The following is a 25929-nucleotide window of genomic DNA, read 5'->3' as shown; positions in this document are numbered from 1 at the left end:
TGTTGGGACTATTGCTGTGTACAGGTCGACATTCAGTCCCCTCCTTTTGTATCTAAAGCTTAGGGAGATGGAGTCTACCACTGCTGAGCACATCCTACAGCTGCGGGCCACAGGCTCCATGTCACTTCTGCTGTTTTAGTTTGTTTGGTGATGTTTTGTGTGCCCTGTACCTGCTGGAGTTGCAGTGTCCTGTCCCGCGGACTCTTCCAGGTGCTCTCCCTCTCCCAGCTTGTCTTTCTCTGTGATGTATTCACCAGTCTCGTACTTCTTACTGGAACATCGTCTGCGTTTCTTATGGCGGGGCGTGTCAGCCTCAGTGCTGGCTCTTTTACCCTTCCCCTCAACTGTGCGCTCAGGAAACGTGTTTGATCGAGGCCTTCCTCGTGGGCGGCGTGCCGGCTGGCTGGGTGTTGAAGGCGGCGATGGGGACACATCTTTGGGCGGCATGGGGGGAGGGGGAGGGGAAGGCGTGGCAAAGCCCCAGAGGTCAAGTCGGGCATCATCAGCCCGTCTCTGTCCTCTCCTTAGTCTTGGGACGGAGGACTCTGTAGCATCTCCTTCTTTGTTGGTTACAGAATTAATGGGAGAAATTGAAGTGTCTAAGCTGGGGGGACTTTTATCTGTAACTGATAAAGAATCAGTGTTACATTTATTAGTTATGGGTGTAAAAATGTACATAAAGTAAAAGAAAACAGAGAAACAAGCATCATCTGTTCCCTGCACAAAAGATGGGAAGTGTCATTAATGAACGCATGCTGAGAGCTTTCTATACAAAGGCTGTACCTGTTTTTTTGCGTGTGGCTTGTTCAGCATCATTGAAACTGATCTTGTCCTTTGGATTTGGCTTTTCATTCTGTGGGGAAAGTTCTCCTGCTGACAGATTCTGCTCCAGTGCAGGTGCAGATTGCTTCTTCTGTTGAAATTCACAGGGGACACAGTGGGCATATAATATGGGATGCTATTGATCACAGACTTTCACGGTAAAGGGAGGCAGGCAAACTCAGAGTGTGATCCTAGAAGTCATCAATCTTAGACTGGAAGTATAAAAATGGAGGGTCTGACCATCCAATTAACTAGTAAATCTTAAAATATGTCTGTTTATGTTTATCCTGGTTACTCTAATATAGATTATTAGCAATGATCACATATCTTTAGGAGGTCAACAAAACATACCTTTTTTTTCACAGAGGCCTTGACTGGTGTTTTCTCCTTGTCTTGCTTTTTCTTCCCTGCAGCCTTCTTTGAAGGGTCTGCTAGTGGCTTCTCCTTCGCTGGTTTCTTAGGACTGCTCTTCTTTTGTTTGATAGTAGCTGCTTTTGCTTTGGTTGGCTTCTCTTCTTTGGTACCATTTGCTGTTTTCTCCGTTGTGTCCTTCCCCCCTCTGCACTGGCCAGTAAGAATGGATGCAACCATTCCGTCTAATTTTTCACCAGCGGTGCCGTTTGATGTCCCACTTTCTCTCCTTGATATCTCCCCTTCCAACACCTGGGCAAGTTTGCTCTCCATCCTGCTCCCATTAGTTGATGCATTGCTGCCAAAGACAGGAGCCTGACCAGTAGACTTGGAGAAGCCTTGTTTTGCTTGCAGGCCAACACGCTCTCCTTTATTACTGTGAACAGCGGTATTATTTTCTGACAGTTCAGTAGCATTCAGCGCCTCATGCTTTTTTGTAATTTGAGTGAATTCTCCTTGAGATGGCCATTTTTCCACAGACCAGTAAGGTGGGTATTCAAAGGTAGTATGCTTAGACTGGGGATCCTTGCTCTCATTGAGTGGACTGAGGACATCCGAGTTTCTCGATACACCAGGGGAAGCTTGGGTATTTACCTCATTCGTGAGTGCTGTTGTTTCCAGGCCTTGCTGCTTTACAATAGAAGCGAGGTTGGACAAAGGGGACTTCAATCTCTCCCACTTATTATCCTCAGGTTTAGGTGGGCTCTGAAGCTTGGACCCCTCTGTGACGGTGGTGCCTTTGGTCTTTGAAGATCCTTGAGGGTTTTTTCTTTGAACTGGACTGGATTGCTGAGGAAGTTGGGTTGCCGGCTGCCAGGCTGGAATGACAGCAGCAGCAGAGAGGGGCACTGATGCCTTGTTAGGTCCACATTTCTTTTGACTTTCAGCACTGGGTGAGCTTAACAGGGCTGTTGAAAGAGCACCTTTAGGGGGACAGTTCTTGGCTAAGGCCGTATTGGTATTTTTAACATGCTTCCCACTGTGAGCATGTTGGCTTCCCTTCACCAGACAGGATGGCTTCTTCCCTCCCGTTGCCAGATGTTCTCCTTGGTCAATTATAGATATAAACTCCTGTTTAGCAAAGCTCTGAAATTCATCTGCAAATGTCCCCTTTCCATCTTTGCCTCTTAAAGTAGAAGCCAGTATGGGGCTAGCAACACCAACATATGTACCAGGGATACTTTTAATGGAGTCTTGTGAAGATCCCTTTGCCCATGTTGCTTTGGGTTCTGTAATCTGGTGATTCTGAGTCCTATTCAACTGCTTTTGATGGGATCCGTTTCTGTGAGAATTTGGTAACACTGGGTATTGTGTATTTGAGCAATAAGCTGTGGAATGAGTCCTCTTTGCATTCAGAAAATCTCTCTGATTGGACTCTTGAGGCTCAACTGTTGCATCAGATATGCATTTCAGACGTTTTGATTTAGCTGACAAATCTAGGGGTACATCTCTTTGTTCACCGGAGCAAGCTGTGTGGTCCTCTGCAGCAGTGGGCGGTATGGTGTTAACAGCAGCCATTACTGTCTTGTCTATGCTGTTCGTTTTTTCTAAGTGGTTCAGGAGCCTGCTTTGGGAGGTGATGCTGGCCAGTGTTGAACCGCAGCAAATGGCAGCTGTCGGAGACAAGGTGTAGTGAGTGGGCGCTGCTGAAGTTAATGACGGATGCTGCAATGGCAATGCAATAGCTGGTGCGGCTACCACAGAAGCTAAAGATTTATGCTCTCCTTGAGATTTGGTAGTTTTGCTTGAAGAGTGGTTGGGTTTGAGCTTTAGGTTTGATCCAGCTGCTTTTTTGTCTGCAGTCCGACCGACAGACAATGGATAGGGATACGTTCGCATGAGAGATGTCCCTCCAACACCTGAGCCCTGAGGCTGGATTTCTTTCTGGAACTGACTGCTTGTGGCATCTCTCAAAGTCGTGATTTGACTTAATGCTGGTGGAAGAGTAATTTTACATAGCTGAGGGGAGAAATTAGTGGAGGGAAGAAAGGCAACAGGCTGGGCTGGCTTGAACATGGCAGAGCACTGAAACCCTGGAGCAAGACTTTGCGGAGACTGTGTCTGTAGATGCAATTTCTTACTAGAATTCACATTGCTGTTACATGGGTTTAGAGAGTCCTCCCGACCGGATTTTACACTGCTTGACCACTGAGAAGTGGGGAAGACCCCCGACCCATCAGCCCTGACTTTAGGGGTTTCTGTCCTTTTGTCTGCTCTCTTCTCTGAAGTGCCGAGGACTGAGCTGGACATTGGTGCATTATTTGGCTGTAGAGGCAGAGAATTTTCAGGACCGTGGTTGGAGATGCTAGTGTCCAGGCAGGCTTTCAAGGCCTTACAGTCTTTAGTTGGAGTGGTCTTTTTTTGCTGACTGAGGTTCACATCTCCTCTAAACTCGGGGGGTAGCGTCTGGGGAGGATTTCCAACCATAGTAGTGGATGTTTTAGTCAGAGCACTGATCTCTCTGCTCACCGGGCCTCCATCCCCTACATTCATTAGTGTAGATTCAACCTGAGCAATAAGGACAGAGGTTAATAAGACCAGGGTTGAGTAGATAAGAGCACATATTGCTTTAATCAAGTGATCTAACTTAAGCAGAGGGAAAGCAAGTACCTGCATAGGTGTTTCTTTAGCAAAACATGCCTCGGGTGGTAACTGTGCCAGTCAGTATCTTCTTTATTACAAAGCGATATGCTGCAGAATATACAAGAAAATTGGAATTATGATGTTGACACTGTACTGTAATATTTTTAGTCCAATCAGAGAAAGCAAGTAAAGAGACTAGTAAATAGACTGATCCCATCCACAGTGTGAAGTAATTAATACAAGTGTGTGCTTCTTTAGTGAGAACAGGCAAGGACATTACAACATTAGAAATGGCATTAGGGATCCCTTTTAGTTAACTAATATCCACCATTTACAAAGCTGTACTTTAACTAAAGATTAAAAATTAAATTTAGTTATGTTCCCCCCCCCCCCGGAATCAAAATTATGTCTTTAGTCAAAATTCTACACATAAACCCCCAGTAAGAAATGCAAAGAAAAAGAGAACTTTTGAGATTGTTGCAAATTCATTACCAATACAAAACAAAGACATTTCATTAGCACATTCACACCCTTTGCCATGAAACTCAAAACCTGGGCAGAGGTGCTCATGTTCACATTGATCATCCTGGAGATATTTCTAATGCTGTGGACACTATGAAGTTATAAGTAAAGTAGGAAAGCAGGAGTTGGGGAGATTGTTGGGGTTTAGGATTATACAAAGGAGAAGGATTTGACTGAATAAGTCTAAATTCTTTGTAAACATTCGTTTAGACACAAAGACCAAGTTATACATGTAATATAATAACATATACAGCAGTAATGATACATAGTGTATGTATATGTTATATTTGTAGTTATACTGGGCTGGTCTGAAATAAAGTTTATCATTCATTAATTCGTTCATTCAATGTTGAGGTAAGGATTCAGTGTAAACTAGGAAAGTATCTGCAGATCAGACTTCATACACATGCAGTCATTGAAATCACTGGAGCATCTGAATGCATTGATATGGCGGGTTGACCCAATCATTTGTTCATATAATATAATATAATATGTTTTCATACTCTTGGTTTTGGGTTCATACCTTTCCCTTAAATTGGGCATGGCTGTTCACATCCTGTGATTTGGACTAAAGCGTTTATATTAAACTTTGTTTTCTAGAGCTCCTTAAGAGATAAAATATTTTTTAGTAAAAAAAAAAATTTAACTGTGGTCTACCATGAGGAAAGTCTGGTGAGCTGCCTCAATAATGCAACACCTGTTTTCTTTGTTTGAGATAGTAGTACATACTGAGGTTACCAAATCCTTACAACATTACATGTATCAGTTATATCACAAGGATATTTCTCTTTTACATCCAAGATATTTCAATACAGCCAAGTAAAGAAAAAGAAAAACATAATTTAGGGGATACATCTTGCACTCAAGTTTAGTCATAGGCTTGTAAAATTAAGACAGGTTCTCTTAGAATACATGGTCTACATGCAACATTGTCTCTCTAGAAGACTGAGGTGTTTAACAAATAACTAGGACTGGCCGATATTCCAAAACTTCTATCACGATTAATATCTTAATTGACACAATACAAGTTCCTACTGACGTAAACAAAACTATGGCCTAATTAAGACTGCCAAGAATGCCCACAACATTTTAGAAAAATTTGCTTAAACATAGCACTGAATAAAACCCAAGACATCAGTGACAAATGCTTTATTCATAGACTGTAATCTGTATTGAAATATAGGACAAAAGTCCTAGTTATAAAATAAAATCCTTTTGTGATATACATATATTGAAATATAATCCACTGCTACAAATAACCTTCAAGTTCATGTCACTGATGTGAAACCGAAGCATGTTAATTTTGGGATAATGATAGTTCGGGTGATTAAAAGCATTTGTGAATTAACAGAAGTATCAGTGGATGAAATGATGTAATGTTTGTTGAACGGCTGACTGCAATGGGGAGGCTTATAGTCTATCTGCAGATAGAGCAAACAGGAAACTGATCGCAAGTGGTTACTAAGTCAGGAAAACTGTGAAAACAGATTTTAATGGCAGGTAGGAACTCATAGAACTGACTACTTGTGGCTGCATCAAACTGCATACATTATAAAATCAAAGAGGATGTAGAGATCATTAGTTGATGTCTTCCTCCATCTTATTTAGTTTGTGCAAATCGATTAATCTGTGGATTATTTTTTTATGATTATTCAATTATCAGGTAGCCAAATGTTCCTTAAAGAAGATTTTTAACAAAACTAAACCAGATAAAAATAAAACTTTTCCACTCAAGGAGTTCTGGATAAAGGAGAAGACAGAAGAATACACTTTTTGTCTTAAATGAAAAATGTTTATACACATTTTTTAAATTTTTGATATAATAACTGCTCTAAATGGGTCGCTCTGTCAGCTAAAGGCATGTTTTAGAGTCTCTATATTGTAATTAACAATTACCGATCGATTACTAAATAAGTTGACTATTATTTCAATACTTGATTAACCACAATTAATCTGACTATTTTTTTTTCTTTTAAAGTGAACAATGTGAAGTTAGAACTTTTGCATTCGGAGCGAGGATATTCTGCTTCAGGAAGATCACATCATCTATTTGCCATCGTGTTAAGTTTGACTTTACTAAGTAACTATACTGCTGATGCTAAAATATTAATAAAAGAGTCTTTAAAGGCGAAGCAGAGTAACAAATATAATAGTCCAGAATATTACACATCACAAAATAACAAACAAAACAAGATTAAGGCAAAGAATACAAAAAGGGAAGGTTCATTTGTAGTGTTTTTTAAAGGGGCAGGACTGTAACGCATAAAAAAAAAAAAAACATAGCTTTTAATGTATAAAAAGGAACACAATTTTCTGCATTTATTCATACATACTAAAATCCTTTCATTTACTGTTTCTTGTACATCCGTAAATCTGAGACACAAGCACCATCACAAGCCTTGGTACACTGCAGGACTAAAAAAAATCTGAATGAAACAGAAGTCAAACTTTAACTATGGTTCTGTGAACTCCTGGATGACTGCCAGTCACACCAGTCACTCGGAACTTTTCAGTGAGAGGATCCCACTGATCTGAGCATAGCTTCCAAGGTATTAACTAAAGACGTAACACCCAGGTGGACCACATCATTAATGTGAATTTGTTTATAGAAGAACCTTGACTTTTGCAGAGCGGATGGAGTTATCCACTTTGTTTAAAGCTACTGGCAGTCAGAAATGAACGACACAGGACTTGTGTTGTAGCAAGCACAGAGGTTGGCAATGCTAATGTTAGCGTCCACAGCTGTGGTACCAATTGTCAAACCATCCTACATCGGACAAGATTTTTTTTTTCTGAAAATCTGAACTCCCTAGTAAAACAGGTTACAACATGAACTCTTCTCTTAGTAACTGGCTTAAAGAAAAAAATAAACTAGCCTCAATATTTTTTACGAGCAGAATGTATTTTTAAATTGAAAAGTTTGTTTGTTTTGTGCTTTTCTGTTTTTCGACTAAATACAATTAATTGTGATTAATTCCACACTGTAATTAACTCGACTAAAGGTTTTAATTGAGTCCCACCAGTAGTCATTAAAGAAAGCTGTGATAAAGTATTTGTCCTCCATAGATTTTCTTTGCTTTTTTACCTAATCAAGTGTTTCATAATAAATTGTAATATTGGATAAAGTTAAGAAAATTTGATTTTTTTTAAATTGTGATTTGATTTATGAGGTTAGCTATTTAAGCCAACACAGAGCTGTCAGGAAATGCCCCGCAGCCAAGAAGGAAGATTTTCATGCATGAATGTTCACAGCAATTGGATTAAAGTCCGGACTTTGACTAGGACATTCTAAAACCCTCATTTATTGCCCTCCAAGGTAGGTGTGCATTAGATTGTTGCATCACTGTACATCCAAAGTTCTCAAGTTTAAGGTGTTAGAACTGATTATGTCTAATTTAATTTTCTAAGTGAAAGAGAAGCCATATTTCATGGCTTAATCAATTATAAACATTTTACCAGATTATGAAGAGGCGAAGCAACCGCTGATGATTGTACTATGGTGAAAAAGCTTCATTGTTGGTAAAATATTCTTTTTATGAAAAGCTGTTTTTGGCAAATAAACCAGAATTTAAATTTTTTTTACTAAAAGTTCCTGGGTTTGCCTCATTAGCCAGAATATTTTCCAAATGTAATAAGGATAATCAAAATTCTTTTGGAATACAAAGACCATGGAGGGTCTTTCTATTCTTAAAGCAGGGGCATGGTTCGAATCCTGAAGCACTCCCATGGAAGCCATTTTGCCCAGTCTCTTCCTTGTAGATTTATAAACATATTTTAACTGAGGCAAGCTACACCTCCAGTGGGGCTTCAGATGTTACTCTGGGTTCTTTTGTGACCTCCTGGATGATTTGTAGCTGGGCTCCAGGAAGAGTTTTGTTTGACTGACCACTCCTGAAAAGCTTAATCTCTGTGTAATTTTTTTTCTCCCACATTTGTGGACAATGGCTCTCGCTGTGGTTCAATGGTGGCCCCAAGCCTCACCAACTGAATTACAGCCCTTCTGGGATAGGTGGATGCCAGTGAGTTTTTTCTAGTTTACTCTTAAATTTATTTAGACCACTGTGTTATTTGTTGCTTGTAGTGATCATTTGACATTATTTAGCTTCTAATTATGTGGTAACTTAATTTAACAAATTTGGCAGTAATTAGGGCTGATGAGCTGCCTGGAAAACCAGTTAATTGACGATTTATAACATGTGGCCAACTACTTTCTAACAGGTGGGTGAACTGTAGCAGCTTTTATCCCTAAATAAATGAAAATCATCATTTAAAATCAGTTATTTCCGTGCGTTAACGTTGATATCAAAGTTAGTTGGATGAAACATGAAATGTGTGACCAAAATCAAAAACAGAAGAAACCCTCGCAGGGTTATAAAACTGTGACCCCTGGTTTATAAACACCCATTTGAATTTTGATACATGCCCTCAAATAACAATTTTCCTTCATAATTATTTTAAAGATATACGTCTGGAAACAACATGTTTACACTAACCTAAAAAGTGAATTCCAATAGCACATCTGGTACTATACTTTGGTTTACACACCATATTTGTTGAAGCCACAAAATGAACTACAGAGTCATTTCTAACCTGTTATTACTCTGGGAAAACAACAATTGCTTTCCCAGAGTAATAGACTAATGATGTCTTAGATCACCTATGACACATCACATGATTAAAGGTTTTTCCAAGTCCAGAGAGATAGCTGCAAAATAAACATCACGGAGACATGATGTGAAAAATCTTTCTAATTTAGAATAAGTTAATGAAATCATCTCATTCAATATATTCTTTTGGTTAAAGAGCATTAGCAACATACAGATGAAGGTTAACATCAGCAACACAGAAACAAAACCCTTTCCACATGTAGAGACCACATAGCCTGATATCACTCACTAACAGGAATACTATCTACTAAAATGAAAACCATTTGCTCTGACAAGAAAACCTTAACCTGCTGCACAGCATCTTCCAAAGATTCTGCATCCCATGGAAACACACCACCTTTTTAGGGTTTTCATATCAGTGGAACTTTTGCTAATTTTCCTCAGGTTATTACCACAAACCTAAGTAGATTTTATGTGATGAAACACAACGCTGTGCATATTGTGAAGTAGAAGAAAAGAGATACACAATATTCTAGATGTTTACAACAGAACTGAACTGAAAAGTGCAGCATGTGAGTTTGTCGCAGATATTTTTGATTTTGTGCAAAAAGTGTGGTCTGCGCTACGTTATTCCACGCCACTTCGCAAGAGGGACAATCATGATCAAGCTGTGGGTCTAGATAAGGCCGAGGAAGTGGGGGCACGTTTGTCCGACGACGGAGGGGCATGAGGGTGAAAAAGAGCGGGGATCCAGGTGAAAACAGGGTCCTAGCGTTCTCGCGCACCTCGCTCTTCCAGCTGGTCCAACTTATGCAGGTGTTTTCCGCAGTGGCGGTCATACAAACAAAACAAGGCCGTAAGGTACCAAACAGAAATTACGGATAGTGTAGAGCGGATGTAGATTTGACCAATCAGAGGCCTCCTGTCTGCAGCACTGTCTGCAGTCACCTACAAGTTTGGAGGGGTGCAGCAGAGTGTCTGCGGCAGGGTTGGAGGCACATTTGCATTAATTGCCACACACACAGAGACGACCTGGTTTCTGAGTATAAATCAGCCTTTAGAAAACACCTTTCAGTGCCTTTTAGGGGATTTTTCTACTGATCATCTAGAGAATGGCCTTAGTGGATTTTTGTTTTAGAGCAGAATGGCTCAAGGTCCGTGAAACTGGATGGAATATGTGAGCCTCCATTTTAAGGTCATGCAGAAAATGTTCACAGTCTGGGCCATTCTACTACTTGAAACCAATCCACTGTTGCTCTGGCTCAAGGCTGAACCTCCTCTATAGTCTGATGCCATCTACATGTGTTCCTGCACTGTTGCTGTGCATTTAGCTCCATTCATCTCCCCGTAAACCCTGCCGGTTTCACTGTCGCTACTGAATCAAAGGATCCCCACAGCATAATACTGCCACATTTTACCACAATTGTGTTGCCCATTCCTTTTTTCTACCACATTTTCTTTTATTCTCTTCTACATGTTTTTCTCTTGAATTGCTCATGGCTAACCCTAAATGGGACTTTTAAATGTTTTCTTTCTGCAATTTATTTCCTCTGCCAACCATTCCATAAAAGCCAGATTTGTAGAGTGCATGACTAACATTTTGTTAACAGACTGTTCCATCTGAGCTGTGGATTTCTGCAGCTCCTCAGGAGTTACCATGGGACTCTTAGCTGCTTCTCTGTTTACTGTTGTTCTTGTGCAGCCTGATGGATTGGGCATTGCTCACTGTGAGACATCAAAGTTTGGGTTATCATTTAACACATGAACCTGCTTTAAGCCTAACAACGTGATCCCTTATCTATCTACTGTGTTCCTTGCTCTTCATGATGCTGTTTGTTTACTCAGGTTCTTGAGGAAACTTCTGAGTCTTTTACAGAGCAGAAGTACTTATACTGTGATCAAAATGCAAACAGCTGGCCTCTATTTACTGATTAGATCTTTTTCTGCATTTTATTTTGTAAATGCAGATTCAAATGTATAAAATATATACATGTGTTATACTTTAGATAAAAATATTAATTATGGTAGGTTATTTGTCAAATTTATATAGAAAGGTTTAAGAGTAGGAGAAATATTGAAAGGTATTACATATATCACACTTTGTTTTCCTAAATATATTGTTATGAAAGATGTACCACATGTTTGATGTCCTGTCTTTAAGGCTTTTTTTTTAGCTCAACAAGGGCTTCGAATTATCATGATTGCATTTTATCATTACTAATAAGCCTCTAGGTTTCAGGTGTTATCTAAGAAAATCCGACTTGCTAAAGAATGAAGTCATGCTAGCACACAGAGCAGAATATAAAACATTTTCCCTTCAACCGATGGATGTTAAAAAGGCTGTCCACCTGAATCAATATTAAGTGTAACTGACTATAACCTACAACTATGCATTATAATTAGGGCTGTGTAATATTAGGAAAGCATGGCATTGCAATATATTGTGAGTTACCTGCATGTTCCTCTCTCTATTCTCTTCACTGGTCTCCCTGAGCTATAGGATCTTGGTCACCATGATGTGTACCAGGTGTTGGCACAGATAAGTAGCCCAAATGAGTTATATGAGGTCAAAATCTGAATGCATGACAGGTGAAATCATTCAAAGCAAAGCATCAAACACTCAAAGAGTCTTAAACTGTAATTTACATTGTCTCATCTGTTAGTCTACCCAAGCATTACTCCGTTATATCCAAATAAGCTTAAATCTGTTCAGACTACAGCAACTCAACCAACAGTTAAAAAATACAATATATTTCCAACATGCAACAGTGCTGAATAATTTTCCCGCTGATGGTTGCATTTATCTGTTGCTTCAAACAGCAGCTGGAGTTAAGGTGGCCCCTGACCCCTGATCTCCATCTATGACAGTTTATTAATCCATATATGAGGCAATCACAAAAAAAAAAATCTATAGCAGTGTTTTGCTTAAAGGAAAGCCCAGCAAACAGTGGAAGAACTCAAATGAGGAAAACATGCTTTAGAATTTCATTGTGGGTTTAAGGAGGCAGAAATGGAGTAAGATTCTTATTGCACCTGAGCATATAATCTAAGACAACACGTATAATAGAGTATAACAGCCATTAAGCGTTGCAATCCTAAATCAAGCATCCAGATTACCTCCATGTGAACAGGGGAGGAATCCTGGATGATGGTAGAGGTGAGCTCACTAAAAATCTAAGGTTCAAGCATTAAATGCAATAAAAATGTCTCACCATAGAGTGATTGGAGACAAAGCTAAGACGATGCACACACTGACTGACAGACACATCAAATCTTTGTGCGTAATCTGCGTGCACTGATGAGAGATAGGGAGAGATGGGGGGGAGGCAGCGATGCAGATGCCGCTCCGTGGAAAGGAGGGTCTGCATATATTACCGTACAACAGTTGCTTACAGCGAGTTTGCCTTTGTGCTCCGAAACATTTCAATCTATTCGCTCGGATGTAGGCCAGCCGCTGCATGCAGGTCCGCGCACACGCCGTGGGCATTAGACGAAAACAAAAAGTGGAGGCTGGGAATACCTCTGAGAGAGAGGAGAAAAAAAACAGCCCCCCACTCCCATCCGGTCAGCCCCCCCTGTCCTGTTCAGCGGGTCCCAATGTCACAGCTGGGGGGGGGAAAAAGTGCATAAAAAGAGCTTTAAATGCAGGCTGTATTGGGGATCTGGGTATAGATATCAGCAGGGAAAAACTCTGGAGAGCTCCGCGAGCATAATGGGAGGACTCAGGTGATCGGTGCATCCGCAGGCAAACATGGACACTAACTAGACAAGCCTCCCTCTCTGTAAAAAAAATCGTGTTTTTCAACATGATCAGCGCAGTAAAAGGAGATATCAGCCGAAATGTGTCACATCTGCGCCTGATAAGGTCAGTCAAGATCCAGACAAAGTCAAACAGAGAGCGAACTAAACAACAACAAAGTAACACATGACAAACAAACGATCATTTCCACTGGCTAGCAGCACACAAACTGGACTGACTGGTAGACGGGTGCGAAAAAGTAGTCCGCTAAAAGAGGGACAACAGGAGAGAGGAGGGCTGCTGACAACTTATTATGAGGAACTGAAGTGGATCCAGCCCGGGTCCAGCTCCCTGCGCAGCCGCCGCTCTGCGTGTTGAGGCAGGCTGCTATTTATCCCCCTAATGTGAAGAGCTCCAGCCTCTCTTATCGGCCCTTTAGCGGACTAACTGACTGAACCACTGAAAGGCATTCACCGAGCCTCTCCTCACCGCCCCCCTCCCTTTATATTTTTACTCTCTACCTCAAAAACTGAATCAACCCTAATCAGCAGCGGAGAGAAAAAAAAGATGTCTAATGACACAAACAGTTACCAACCCGCTCGTCCAGATGGCAAGTGAACGACGCGCAGGCACGACTGTGGTGGAGACCGAGCGTGTCCAGCCGTTCCTCTCCGCCGTCCGCGGCTGCCTCACTGAGCTCGACGGTTTTCGGCTCTAAAAGTCCGGGGAGGAGGAGGAGGAGAGGGGGGGCGGGAGGAAGGGAGGAGAAGAGGAGGGAGGGGGGGTCGTCAAGACAGTCCGTTCCGTATCTCCAACCTCCAGTTTGGTGGGAGAGAGAGAGAGCGGAGGGAGAGGGGCAGGAGGCTGCGCGGGGACGGCATGGGAGATGTAGTTCTCGCCTCTCCACGCCCCGCGTTGGACGCTGGAGAGGATGGGAGGGAAGAGAACTGCAGGTACCGGCATGCACCGCGAGCTCCAGCCGCTCAGGGGAATGGGGGATCGCGACCAAAGAGTGTAACGGTGCGCTAAACTGAAAAGGCTTATCGGGGGCAACCAAGTCATGAAGTGTGTGTATTTTATTATTTTTTTTAATAAACAAAAGCGGGGGGTTCGATTATCTATGAAGCTGTTACCGAGTCAGCGAAAGGCGGATCAATTAAGAGTCAGCTGCTGAGAAAGGCTTTAATAAAACAGATGAAAAGGCAGAGTGGCAGTGGTGTGGGTCTGTTTGCTTGAGAACTAACATGAGGAAGCAGGACTCCGGCTGCTGGAGGCCCTCCAGCTGCAGCCTGACAGACTGGCTTGCAGGAGATGGAGGGAGGGGGGGCGGATTTTCTACAGATTTTTTTTTTTTGCAAAGGATTTTGAAGCATGTTATCTTCAAAGAAGCTTTGGTCTTTTGTGGTGATGCCATGGATCTAACTTTACCAGTCTAATGAGCTTTAGTTTCAAATACATGGGCTGACCCACACAGCTCAGCTGCATGAAAAGCAGGAGATGTGCAACGTTCGACAGAAAAAGTCTCCTAAGCAAATCAGACATACTGTCTCTGTTTATCTTATGGATATCAAGTCAGTGAAGAGATATGAGGCCCGGAGAACCTAAATGAGCCTTGTCTTCATTTATACAGTTTCCATTCGCTCTAAAATGTGGAGGACATCACTGATTATAAGTTTTAAAAACATACAACGCAAGTCTTACAATTTTGCATTTTACAGCAGATAAGAAGCTCAATGAGCTTTAGAGCTACATCCAAAATAAGGATTGTAGGAGCATGAATTTACACTTTGTGATTATCTTGGTATGCATTATGGTTAATGTTTTGTGTTTTTCTTTCTAAATTAACCTTTCTTGAAATTATTAAATATTATTGGTAATTCATACTAATTCAGGTAATTTGTATATTTAGTTATTGTGGTTATTTTGTTATTATTTTCATTACTTCTTTGGTTTAAGGATGCATACTTGTCCCTTTTTAAGGATGATGCTTCATGGGAGTTTGGTTGTTGTGTACCCCAGAGTGGAGCCAAATGTTTTTTTGACCTCTGTCATCCTTATTTTTTGTATGTATGTTTGGCACCCATTTATCCTGTCTACTCACTAAAACATTTTTAAATGCAATAAGGTCTTCGTGGATTTTTTTGGACGAATCATCTGGATAACTTGTCTTTGGAAATATTTAGGGTGCAGCGAGTCAGGCCGGCTTCACTGATTTTTGAACCCCACAAGGATAGATATGGTTTTAAATAAAACAGTTGTTACATTAGAAATCGCTGACATAATCAAACTCATCCTCTTTAGGTTTTTTGAAGTTATTTTAAAAATAAACTTCTTCACCACTTGATATTAAGCTTTATTTAAAGCTAATATCTAATGTGGTTTATGTCCAACCCCACAGATAGACCCGGCAGAAAATCTTAGGGACAAAACAAAAATCTTAAACATCTCATGGCTTGGTAGTGCTCCTGTATACGAAATCACTAAAAAAGGTATTTTTGCATTTGTTTTGTTTGTTTCCTTTCTTGCATATGTTTGCATTTCGAAATGTTTTCACCATCCATTTAGGAAAAATTGAGACATTAACCCTAACCTTTAATCTATACAAAGACTATATTCTTATTTTGTATCATTCATAAAAGCCAAATAGAAGCCCTCTGATAAACACTGCTTGATGTGCATATTTAAATCACAATTGCCCTTAAATTGTATAAGTCAAAAGGAGATTCAAATCATAGTTTTTGTTTTTAACACCTCAATTTACTTTTCCATTGCCTACAGGGAAGTAAATTCAACTGATTGAAAATCTTTTTGGCAACAGAAATTACAGCAGGAAAATAAATGTTAGCTGCTAAAATGAACAGGTCAGATTATTATAGCAGCAGAAGAAATAACTGTTGATTTGTCAGTGAAATAATGAATTCTATTAAAATGTTGTGTTTAACAGTAGAAACCTAATCTCTGCCTATTTGAGACTAATCTACTATATTATATACATCCCTAGCGAAGAAAAAACTACAAAGAAACCATATTTGTCATCAATGGCAAGGAAAAATGCCGTCTCACTTTTGTGTATGTTTAGCTCTGTGATTGCAGAACATTATGTCAAAATAACACTTCCTGTTACTATCAGGTTGGCCTGGATTTAGAAAGTTTGTTTTAGGATTCTTTATTAGCAAAACTTAAGATTGTTAACATTTTTGGAACTTTAATCCTAAATTTTGTTCTTAGGTCAATGGAAAAAAATGACAAGACCCCCCTCCCCCGAAAAAAGATATATACCTACAGGTTATTCAGCTGTTTTAGTCTCAGTAAGTTTAGCTGTGGTGTAATTAGGCCACTTGCTCTTACCTGGATCCCAGAGCAGGCCTGCAGCTTTACATGAAGGATTCAATCTGTTAGGACAACAAATATCTGACTTTTCTAAACTCCAGCCTGGTGCCTGCTGAGGGAAATAACCTTGCAGACATCGTGTGGTTGGAGGCATGAGTGTAGCTGCTGCTGTGCATGAAGCAGCAGGCTACTGCTGTGCAGGACAACGACCCTGTCCACCAACTACTTGGCTGCTCCGCCGTGCTGTGCTGGAGCGGATCGCTGTGTGGGAGAATCCAGCATGTATTCACCCAGCAATGGCTGCGACTACTCGGACAAATCGTTGACAGGCGGCCAAATGAGAAATCGGGAAACAAATAAGAGGGGCGATCAGTGTTTTTAAAAAAAACGTAGCTGAGAGCCGCAACAGTCATACAAAGTGGGCAGCTGACACATCGCATTGTGTCTGAGCCCAAAGGGGGCAACTCGGAGACCCGAGCCTCCGCACGGGATGGGCTCCACCGGCTGCTTTACCGCCACACCTGATCTGTGCAGGAGTTTGATCTAAAAACTTGTCATCCACGCCATTATTACAAATCGGGGATGTTGTATTCTGCACGATGGCAGCTGCGATAGCACCAATGAAGGCACTTAGTTTACGTTCAAAGGCCTGTTTTCTTTATTTCCCCCCCTCAAAGTGGGCTCACATGCTAAAGTGTTAGTCATATTGGAGATTATCGACCCTATTTAGGCCGCCATGCTTCACGGGGAGGAGGATGTCCCGTCTAAGTTAGTGCTTCACCTGGTCAGTAATGTCGAGGCTGCGGGGAAGTCATACACCCTTCCATCTTGGTAGAAGTGATGAATTATTAGACGGTGCAGGAAGGACAGCAGCCGATCACACAAACAGTCCGGAGTGATGTTATCCCCCAGGTTAATGGATGGCCCTGCGTGCTACGTTATTGTTAAATAGATCACTAAAATGCTCGGATTTAACCCCCCACACACCGGCACGCATGGACACTTCCACGGATGTCATCCCCACAACTTGCCTGATATACATGTGACACCGATCCCACATTTAATGCCGTGGGATAACAGCGAAAACATCGCGGCAACTACTCCGGGTTCCTTCGAGACACAAGCGAGAGGGGGAAAACGCAAATATCCAGGTCAAAGTTTGGTGGAGTTTTACTCGCCCTCGGCAGCGTTGTGCAATGCCCCCTTTAATGCCCCCTGCTCGCCCGTAACGCCTTTGTTATTAGTAATCGCATGGTATTGCACCGTCTTACCTTGCGCTCCGAGCCGTCGACAGCCTCAAAGCTCCGCACACAGCGCAACAAGCGGCCGCTTCCGTCGCTCCGCTTTCGGTGAGGGGGCCGCGGGTGGGATTTTTTTTGAAGCAGAATGAATACAGTAAGCAATTTTGGCTTGTCCTCGCGATCTTCCCTTATTGCCAGTTTTCGGTCTGCAGCAGCTGGAGATGAAAATCGCGCACCCTGGGTCCTAGCGCCGGGATAAGCCCTACAGGTGAATAACAGGCAGATGGGTTTCTGCCTCTGTTTTTTGTTTTACTGATTCTCTGACTATAATCCAACGCAAAAAACCCACAGTGAGACACAATGACATAATAAATAAACAAATATTTCAATTTAATATCATATTAATAACGACCTTCTGCCATTTAACTCACAAAGAGGTGTGAAAAACCATCTTAACTTCTCCTTATTGGCTTCAGTAAAAAAAAATAAGTTTATTTTAGGTGAAATAGGCATTAAATACATTGTTTAACTGAAGTACTTATTCTACTTAAATCTCTCAACATTTCATTTCCTGTTACCACAACTGAAATGAACAATTCATTTTGAGTTGGAAGTAAAACTGTACAGATTTTAAATTTTTTTTTTTACTAATCTAATTCTTAAAGGTGTTGGAAGTCTTCATCTGCTTTAATCAATGCCTCAAAATAAAAATCTTTGAAAGTAATTGTCCTTAAAGGTCAGATATTGACTATGATTGAGTGTAAAGTTAGATCAGCATAAGACAGCTGCTCTGTTAAAGCTTCAGAAATTTGTTAGAGAGCAGAGACTATGGACTCCCAGTAACAGACAGGTCAGGGATAAAGCAGTGGAAAATGTAAAACAAATCATCTGATTAAAAATATGTTTACAAATATCCTTATTTTTATTATGCAATTGCACTGTGTGCAAGACATGGAACTCAATAGGTTTTATTTGTTAATTTTAGTGATTTACCTTGCTATCCTATAGATTCATAGATTTGGATCCGAAAAAAGACCCTCCACATATGGCAGGTTGTGATTTTAGATAGTCCCATTTATACATTTACATACTTTATCTAGAGTTTATTATGATAAAGGAATAAAACACTGACTCTGAAACTTTAACTCACACCGACGAAAAACAACAACAACAAAATAATTTCAACAATATCCTTGTTGGTTACAGTTGAAATAGAGCTGAGAATCTATTTTAATTTGATTTCCTGTTCATTTTATTTCATGGTGTTTGAATTCTCAAGATAGATCTCAAGATACATATTGGAGGCGAAAACAGTCTACATTTAAAAATATATATGCTTAGTTGCTACCTAATGCCTTTACATGGTTCAATCTGCTGTATCATTCAATAGTGTAAAGAATAAAAAAAAAGATACATTTATGTTAAGACAAATAAAAAAAACAGCCTGTCACCATTGTTTTTAAGGCTCTCTGATTTAAAACAATCAAATCAATATTCTTCTATCATTTAAAAACCTGTCAATAAAAAATTCATGGGTAAGGCTTTTTATAATTAAAGATTTTCAAGTGGAAGTCGTTTTCTATATTTCTCTCAAAATATAAGTGAGTATAATATAATATAATATAAAAGTAAAATATACCAAACAAATCAAACATTTAACAGATTCAGAGCATTCATTTTGAATTAAATTAAATTGAATTAAAATTCAGGAAACTGGTTTTAAGATATACCATCTTCAGAAAGTGTTAATTCATCTGCCATCTATAGACGTATGAATTTCAGTAAAATCTAATTCGTTGAAAGACGCTCCAGCAGAACAATATCAGAGATGTGTGGTCAGGAATGAAGAAGCTCACAGGCTTCAAGCAAGGAGGATCAGATAAATCAATGAACTGAATACATTCTTCAAAAGGTTCAGCTCAGCATCCTTCTCCATCTCCCACAGTCATGGACATCCCACCATCTTCTGACCCAAAGCTTCTGTGTTACACCTTCAATGTTTCATCTTCCAATTCTGTCATGGACCCTCATTCTATGCCTTTGTTTTGAGCAAAATCAATCCCCCTTGTACTGTTCCAGTCTGTCTCTTTTTCCAGTACCATAGAAAACTAAGCCAACAGTCCTCAATGACTACAGACATGTTGCCCTGGCATCCCACACCATGAAGGTCTTGTGTTGGTCCACCTAGCAAGCAAACAGGCACCTATCATGACGCCCTGCAGTTTGCTTATCGCGGTGGAACTGGAGTTGAAGATGCCATTATCTGCCTGCTTCAACAAACCCACTTTCAGACAAGGCAGTGAGCTCTGTGAGGATGATGTCTTTGATTTCTCCAGTGCAATTAACACAATTCAGCCTTTGAGAGACACTCCAGAAGACTAAGAAGGATCAAAGACTGCCTGGCAAACAGACCATTGTTTGTTAGACTGAAGGGTCAGTTGTCTAATCAAGTATTCAGCAGCAAAGGAGCGCCACAAGGGACGGTAGTCTCCCCATTCCTTTTTACTGTATACACCTCTGACTTCCAGTACCAGTCATGTAATCTGCAAAAATACTCGGATCGCTGAAGTCAAGAAACAGCAGAAAAAAAGAATCCTATTAATACCATGGTAGAAGTGGAAGTGGAGGAGTATAAACACCCCAGCTCCTTTATCTTTATCAGGCCCGGCTCTATTCCAGAAACCCTTCTAGAGCCTCTGGAGATGGTTTTACAAGAGGAACTCTTCATGCGCTGCACGATGGCGCAGTTTGTAGAGCTGTTGCCTTGCAGCAAGAAAGTGCAATACCCAGCCCGGGGTCTTGCATGTACAGTGGGGCCAAAAATTATTTAGTAAGCTGATTGTGCAAAATGTCCTACCTAAAATTATTATCATAGGTATACTTCAACTATGAGAGATGAAATGAGAAAAAAAAAATCTAGGAAATCACATAGTTGGATTTTTAAAGAATTTATTTGTAAGTCATAGTGGAAAATAAGTATTGTCAATGACTTAAGTTCAACTCAATATTACAAACATAACCTTTGTTTGCAATGACAGAGCTGAAACGTTTCCTGTACATCTTCACCAGGTTTACACACTGTAGCTGGTATTTTGGCCCACTCCTCCATGCAGATCTCCTCTAGAGCAGCGATGTTCCGGGGCTGTTGCTGGACAATATGGACTTTCAACTCCCTCCACAAATTTTCTATGGAGTTGAGGACCTGTAGACTGGCTAAGCAACTCCAGGATCTTGAAAAGCTTTTTACGGAGCCAATCCTTCATTGCCCTGGTGGTGTGTTTGGGATCATTGTCATGTCTTGAAGATCCAGTCATGTTTCATCTTCAAGGCTCTCACTGGTAGAAGGAGTTTTTGGCTTAAAATGTCATGATGCATGGCTCAGTTAATTCTTCCCTCAACACGGATCAGTTTTCCTGTCCCCTTTGCAGAAAAAAAGCCCCAAATCATGATGTTTCCTCCCCCATGCTGCACAGTAGGTATGATGTTCTTGGGATGCAACGCTGCATTCTTCTTCCTCCAAACATGACAAGTTGGGTTTTTACCAAAAAGTTCTATTTTGGTTTCATCTGACCGCATGATATTCTCCCAATCCTCTTTTGAATCATCCATATGCTATCTGGCAAACTTCATGTGGGCATGGACATGTACTGGCTTGAGCAGGGGGAAACGTCTGGCACTGCAGGATTTGAGTCCCTGGCGGCGTAGTGTGTTACTGATGGTAGCCTTTGTTACTTTTTTCCAGCTCTCTGCAGGTCATTTATCAGGTCCCTCTGTGTATGTAGTTCTGGGATTTTTGCTCACCTTTCTCATGATCATCTTGACCCCACAGGATGAGATCTTGCATGGAGCCCCAGGTCGAGGGAGATTATCAGTGGTCTTGTATGTCTTCCATTTTCTTACAATTGCTCCCACAGTTGATTTTTTGACACCAAGCTGCTTGCCTATTGTAGATTCAAGCCTGGTTCAGGTCTCCAATTTTCTTCCTGGTTTTCTTTGACAGCTCTTTGGTCTTGGCCATGGTTGAGTTTGGAGTGTGACTGTTTGAGGCTGTGGGCAGGTGTGTTTTATACAGATAACAGGTTCAAACAGGTGCCAATAATACAGGTAACGAGTGGAGGACGGAAGAGCTTCTCAAAGAAGAAGTTACAGGTCTGCGAGAGCCAGAAATCTTGCTGGTTTGTGGGTGACCAAATACTTATTTTCCACCATAATTTACAAATAATTTCTTTAAAAATCACACAATGTGATTTCCTGGATTTTTTTTTTTCTTATTTTGTCTATCATAGTTTAAGCGTACCTATGATGAAAATTAAATACCTCTCTCATTATTCTAAATAGGAGAACTTGCGCAATCAATGGCTGACTAAATACTTTTTGACCCCACTCTACTTTGCATGTTCTATCTGTGAATGCATGGGTTCTCTCCAGGTACTCCAGCTTGCTCCCACAGTCCAAAAATATGTCTGTTAGGTAATTTGCCTCCCTAAATAAATGCATCTACTCATAAAAAAGAGCAGATGAGTTACTACGAATTAATTTTTTTTTAGTCCAACTGCTTTTAATGTTCTTTTTTGTTTCTGAATCTTTTTTATTATTCATTTTTTAATTTATTTTTCTTCTACTTGCTCTGATCATGTTTTATTTTCCTGTATTTTAATCATGTAAAGCACTTTGCATTGTCTTTGTACTAAATTGTGCTATACAAATAAATTTGCCATGCCTTGCCTTGCCTTGCCTTACAAATATTAATTTCCCTTTGGGATTTTAAGTTTTTTTGGAATTGAATCTGAACTAACTTCTTTGCGGCCTAAACAGATTTAACTCTTCTTGGAGGACATCCTACAAAGTGTAGGAGTGTCTATCTGGCATTCAGAAGCTGTTACTCAGGTCCGGGTCAGTGGTTGAGCTGCAACAGCTTTTGATTTCTGAAACCTTCCGTATGCCATTTGTATGTTCCTCCCCATGCATGTGTGGGCTCCCTTCAATACTACAGCTTTCTCCAACATTCCAAAAAGATGTTTTTGTATGTGAATGCTTTTTTTGTGTGTCCCTGTGTTACCTCATGACAGGATAACACAGTGACATAATATAGAAAAAAATATCTAGGTATGTCTACAATAACAATGATACAGAGTTTGTTGGAGTATTGAATCATTGCTTTATTTTTCATATTTCTGAGTAATCCAAATCCAAAGGGATAAAATACTCCCTTAAAAATAAATAGCAGAAATCAAGACCAAATTCATTGTTAACATTTGAATTGATACCCAGCCTTATTTAGATGAGGGGTCTCGCCAGCGTACGTCAGTGTAATGTACTGTTACACTCAAAAAAGTCTTCATTATGCACAATCAGGCTGATACGCCAAATTTTTATGCACATAAGGGGCCTTTGACTGACATCTTGGCTTCTTTCCCATGCATTTTAGCACCGACGTTGGTTACGAGGAAACATTTAGAATAACGATGGAATTATTCTGATACCCTGACTTTTAATAATTGCAACGACTGTGAAAAAGGAGTTGTTACACACATTTACCTGCTTACTTAAACCAATACACAAAGGAACATGTGAACCCAGCGTCATTACGACTGTTATCAGTTTCCCAAGGCAGGTAGGTGAACACACCAAACCCCGAGAACACAGAGCAAGCTTTAAAAAAATGCTTCCAACCCAACGATGGCACAATAAGTTAAAGGTTTGGGGGAAATCACTTTCCTACGTTAATCCAGGTTGGTTTGGAAAGCTTTTCTTTCACTTAAAGCTTTTGCAATTTTACATTTTTAACACAATTTAAGTCCTGTTTTAATTTAATAAAGTGACATTTTAAAATTTCACAAACCACTTTACTTCTATGAAGTATAGTGGGTAATCTGTCAAAGATATTGATGTTGCAATGGCCCCCCTCCTGGGGTCTCATTTATAAAGCTTGGTTACACACAAAATAGAGCCTGAAAACCACATGTGCAACATTCAACTATAATCTATTCAAAAATCAAAAAGTGTAGCCCCTTACCCCAGCTCTGATACGTGCATGGAGTATGCACATTTTGGAGACAATGGAAACTGTCAACACAGATGATGATGAGGTGGGGAATGATCTTCAATGTCGCATCGTAGGATACTTCAATCGTCGATTGACTTTATTGGACGCTTGCACTGCTGATCAAAATCTGTCACTTAAGGACCTGTCGCATTAATAACATATGTTAATAAGCGAGCTTAAACTCAGAGTCCAAGTTCAACAATAACTAAATGTTTTCTCACCATCACATTCCTCTACCTGATGATCAACAGGGTGAGTTTTAGCACAGATAAACACAAAAATGACAAGTTGTGAGGTAGAGATAGTCCTACATCGCTCGACCAAAATTTTTTAGATTGTATCGGCATCGGCTTTTATGTGCATGACTTGGCTGTGTCATTAGTGCATTCAGCAGCCATGCCAATACAGGCATTGCAAGGAACCCAAATCGTTAAAATCCCTCTGTACACTCATATCAGCTACATTGCAGTGTGGGTTGATTACCGAGGACATGCAGTTCATCACAATTATTCTGCAAGAAAGGGGTTTGGCCAGACACTATATAGCAGACCCAAGATCAAGCTTCACAAGCGAAAACAGCAAACTCAGCCATCACACAGGCAAGAGTCCCAAAAATTTTTAGAATGAAAAAAACTCTGAACTTTTGTTAATTTGACAAGTGAAAAAAATTTGGAAAATCAGAAACATGATGAAACGGAGGGGCTATTGAAGGATGAAGAATATTTTTGTCCACAGATAAGTTTTGCCCTAGAACTCACGGCCAGAACCAACATTTGCAACTTTAATGCCGCCATTAAAGTGGCATTTTTGTGGCTTGGTTTTCATTCTTGTGGTTAGACAAAAAGTTTTACAAACCAATTTACAAACTTGACAATAGCCATATACCCAAAGCTGCGATAATCACAGGTGTTCCAAGACTACTTCTGGATTTTGGAGGTTTATGGTGGGCAAAAAAAAAAAAAAAGATAAAAACGCAAATAAACATTGGTACAAAGACAAGGAGGATAAACTGATGTAGACCTGCACATGTTGTCTGTTAAGTTTCATTCACATCAATCAAAAATGGAATGACTGAACTGAGTAAATTCAATGTTATCATATGTACAGGTGAATTCAGTAGTGACTAAATGGTCAGAGATGCGAAGGACGAGTTTTGAGCTGACATTTGGCAATCAGAGCAAAGTGGAAAAATAAAATGAGCTTGTTATACATATATCTTTACCAATGTATAAGTGAAGAAATAATAATAATATTTGTATAATTGCATCTAAGTAATAGCAAATGTAATCATTTGGTAAAAAACCTGGTTTTATATGACAGTTAACTGCGCATAACTCCTATGTCAGTTCTGGAGAACTTGTAAAATTTGTTTGATGGATGGGTTTATGCGTATATTATCTATTAGAGAGGAACTGTAGGTTGTGATCCTACTGGGTCTGTTGATTTTTGGATAAAGGCTCAAACTTAATACATTATTTAGTAGGTTTATCCTACTCTGAGTTCAGGATATCAGTATTAAAGTTGTTAAAGACAACCTCTAATTTACATTTTTGAATGTTTCTTTAAAACACACCCTAAAGATGTCCATATCAGAACCTGGTCCTTTATAAATACAGCTAACCACAACATATTTCTTCTTCATTTCCACAAAGACTTTAACCATTATACAACTATGACCTAAAATTACCTTTGTGATTTTATCAATTACAACATTTTTCAGGTTTCCTTTCACATATACAGCCATTCCTTCACCATTCTTATCATCTCCACTCATTTAGTTAAACTTATATCCATCCAGTTCAGAGTCCATCCCCTTTTCACAAATGATGCATGTCTCTGATACCGTAGTGATGCTCTACAGCTGCATGAACTGGCATAGACAATCTTTGATGTTTGTTTAAAAGTTTCAGTTTTTAATTGTATATATTTTATATGAGATCATTTATTTTCTGATTGATTTTAAACAATTAATCATATCATTGTAAAAATTATTTTTTGTGTCAATGTCCTCCTCCATGTCCTGCCCTCTTTACTCTGTGAAATGAAATGTTCTTAGCTCTAAATGTTTTGAATCCAGAGTCTCAGCTACTGAGGTAATGAGTACAACTGTGTGTAGATCAGTCCAAGCTGATTGTACCATCCCGCTTGTGAGTTATTGTCACTGTTGTTACCATCTGTTCTCGCATGGTGCTCGCTTAAATTTCTCCACCTCCTCTGTAACAATTAAGACCATAACTGTAGCCTCCTCTTGTGATCCGTTCAATTTAAGAAAAACTTTGGTATCAACATTGCCTTTTTCCATTGTTTCTTTAGGTTGGCTGTTGGCGTTCCTCTTGGTGAGATGCTCATTGATGTACATATACCCTAACAATAATTGAAATCTTAGCCCTAAACCTAACCATTTGCAAAATAGCATGTGAGGAATGGTAAAATGTCCTCACTTTGCAATAACTGGTCCTCAATCTGATAGTTAAATTGGAAATTGGTCCTCACTCTGAGGGCTAGACAGGTACACAAACACACAAACACACACACACACACATACATACATACATACATACATACATACATACATACATACATACATACATACATACATACATACATACATACATACATACATACACA

General features: G+C 39.9%; 1 protein-coding gene across 2 annotated transcripts in view; it reads right to left on the bottom strand.

Moving 5' to 3' along the window:
• The window catches only part of bcorl1 (BCL6 corepressor-like 1), a 30046-nt gene extending 12603 nt beyond the window's left edge, over window positions 1–17443 (bottom strand). Inside the window, exons 1-6 of one of the 2 annotated variants that reach the window (XM_015389024.1) lie at window positions 17286–17443; window positions 13280–13398; window positions 3844–3924; window positions 1174–3741; window positions 784–913; window positions 171–626 (exon numbers count right to left, since the gene is read on the bottom strand). In XM_015389024.1, the coding sequence (XP_015244510.1) occupies window positions 171–626; window positions 784–913; window positions 1174–3741; window positions 3844–3849 (3160 nt within the window). In that variant the 5' untranslated portion in view covers window positions 3850–3924; window positions 13280–13398; window positions 17286–17443. The remainder of the gene's footprint in view (window positions 1–170; window positions 627–783; window positions 914–1173; window positions 3742–3843; window positions 3925–13279; window positions 13399–17285) is intronic. The other variant, XM_015389033.1, reaches the window with a different exon arrangement.
• Between the last annotated feature and the right edge of the window lie 8486 nt (window positions 17444–25929).

This window comes from Cyprinodon variegatus, unplaced genomic scaffold (genome assembly GCF_000732505.1).
Source record: "Cyprinodon variegatus isolate N-32 unplaced genomic scaffold, C_variegatus-1.0 Scaffold19, whole genome shotgun sequence".
NCBI lineage: Eukaryota > Metazoa > Chordata > Actinopteri > Cyprinodontiformes > Cyprinodontidae > Cyprinodon > Cyprinodon variegatus.
This window is presented reverse-complemented; position numbering and strand designations above follow the sequence as displayed.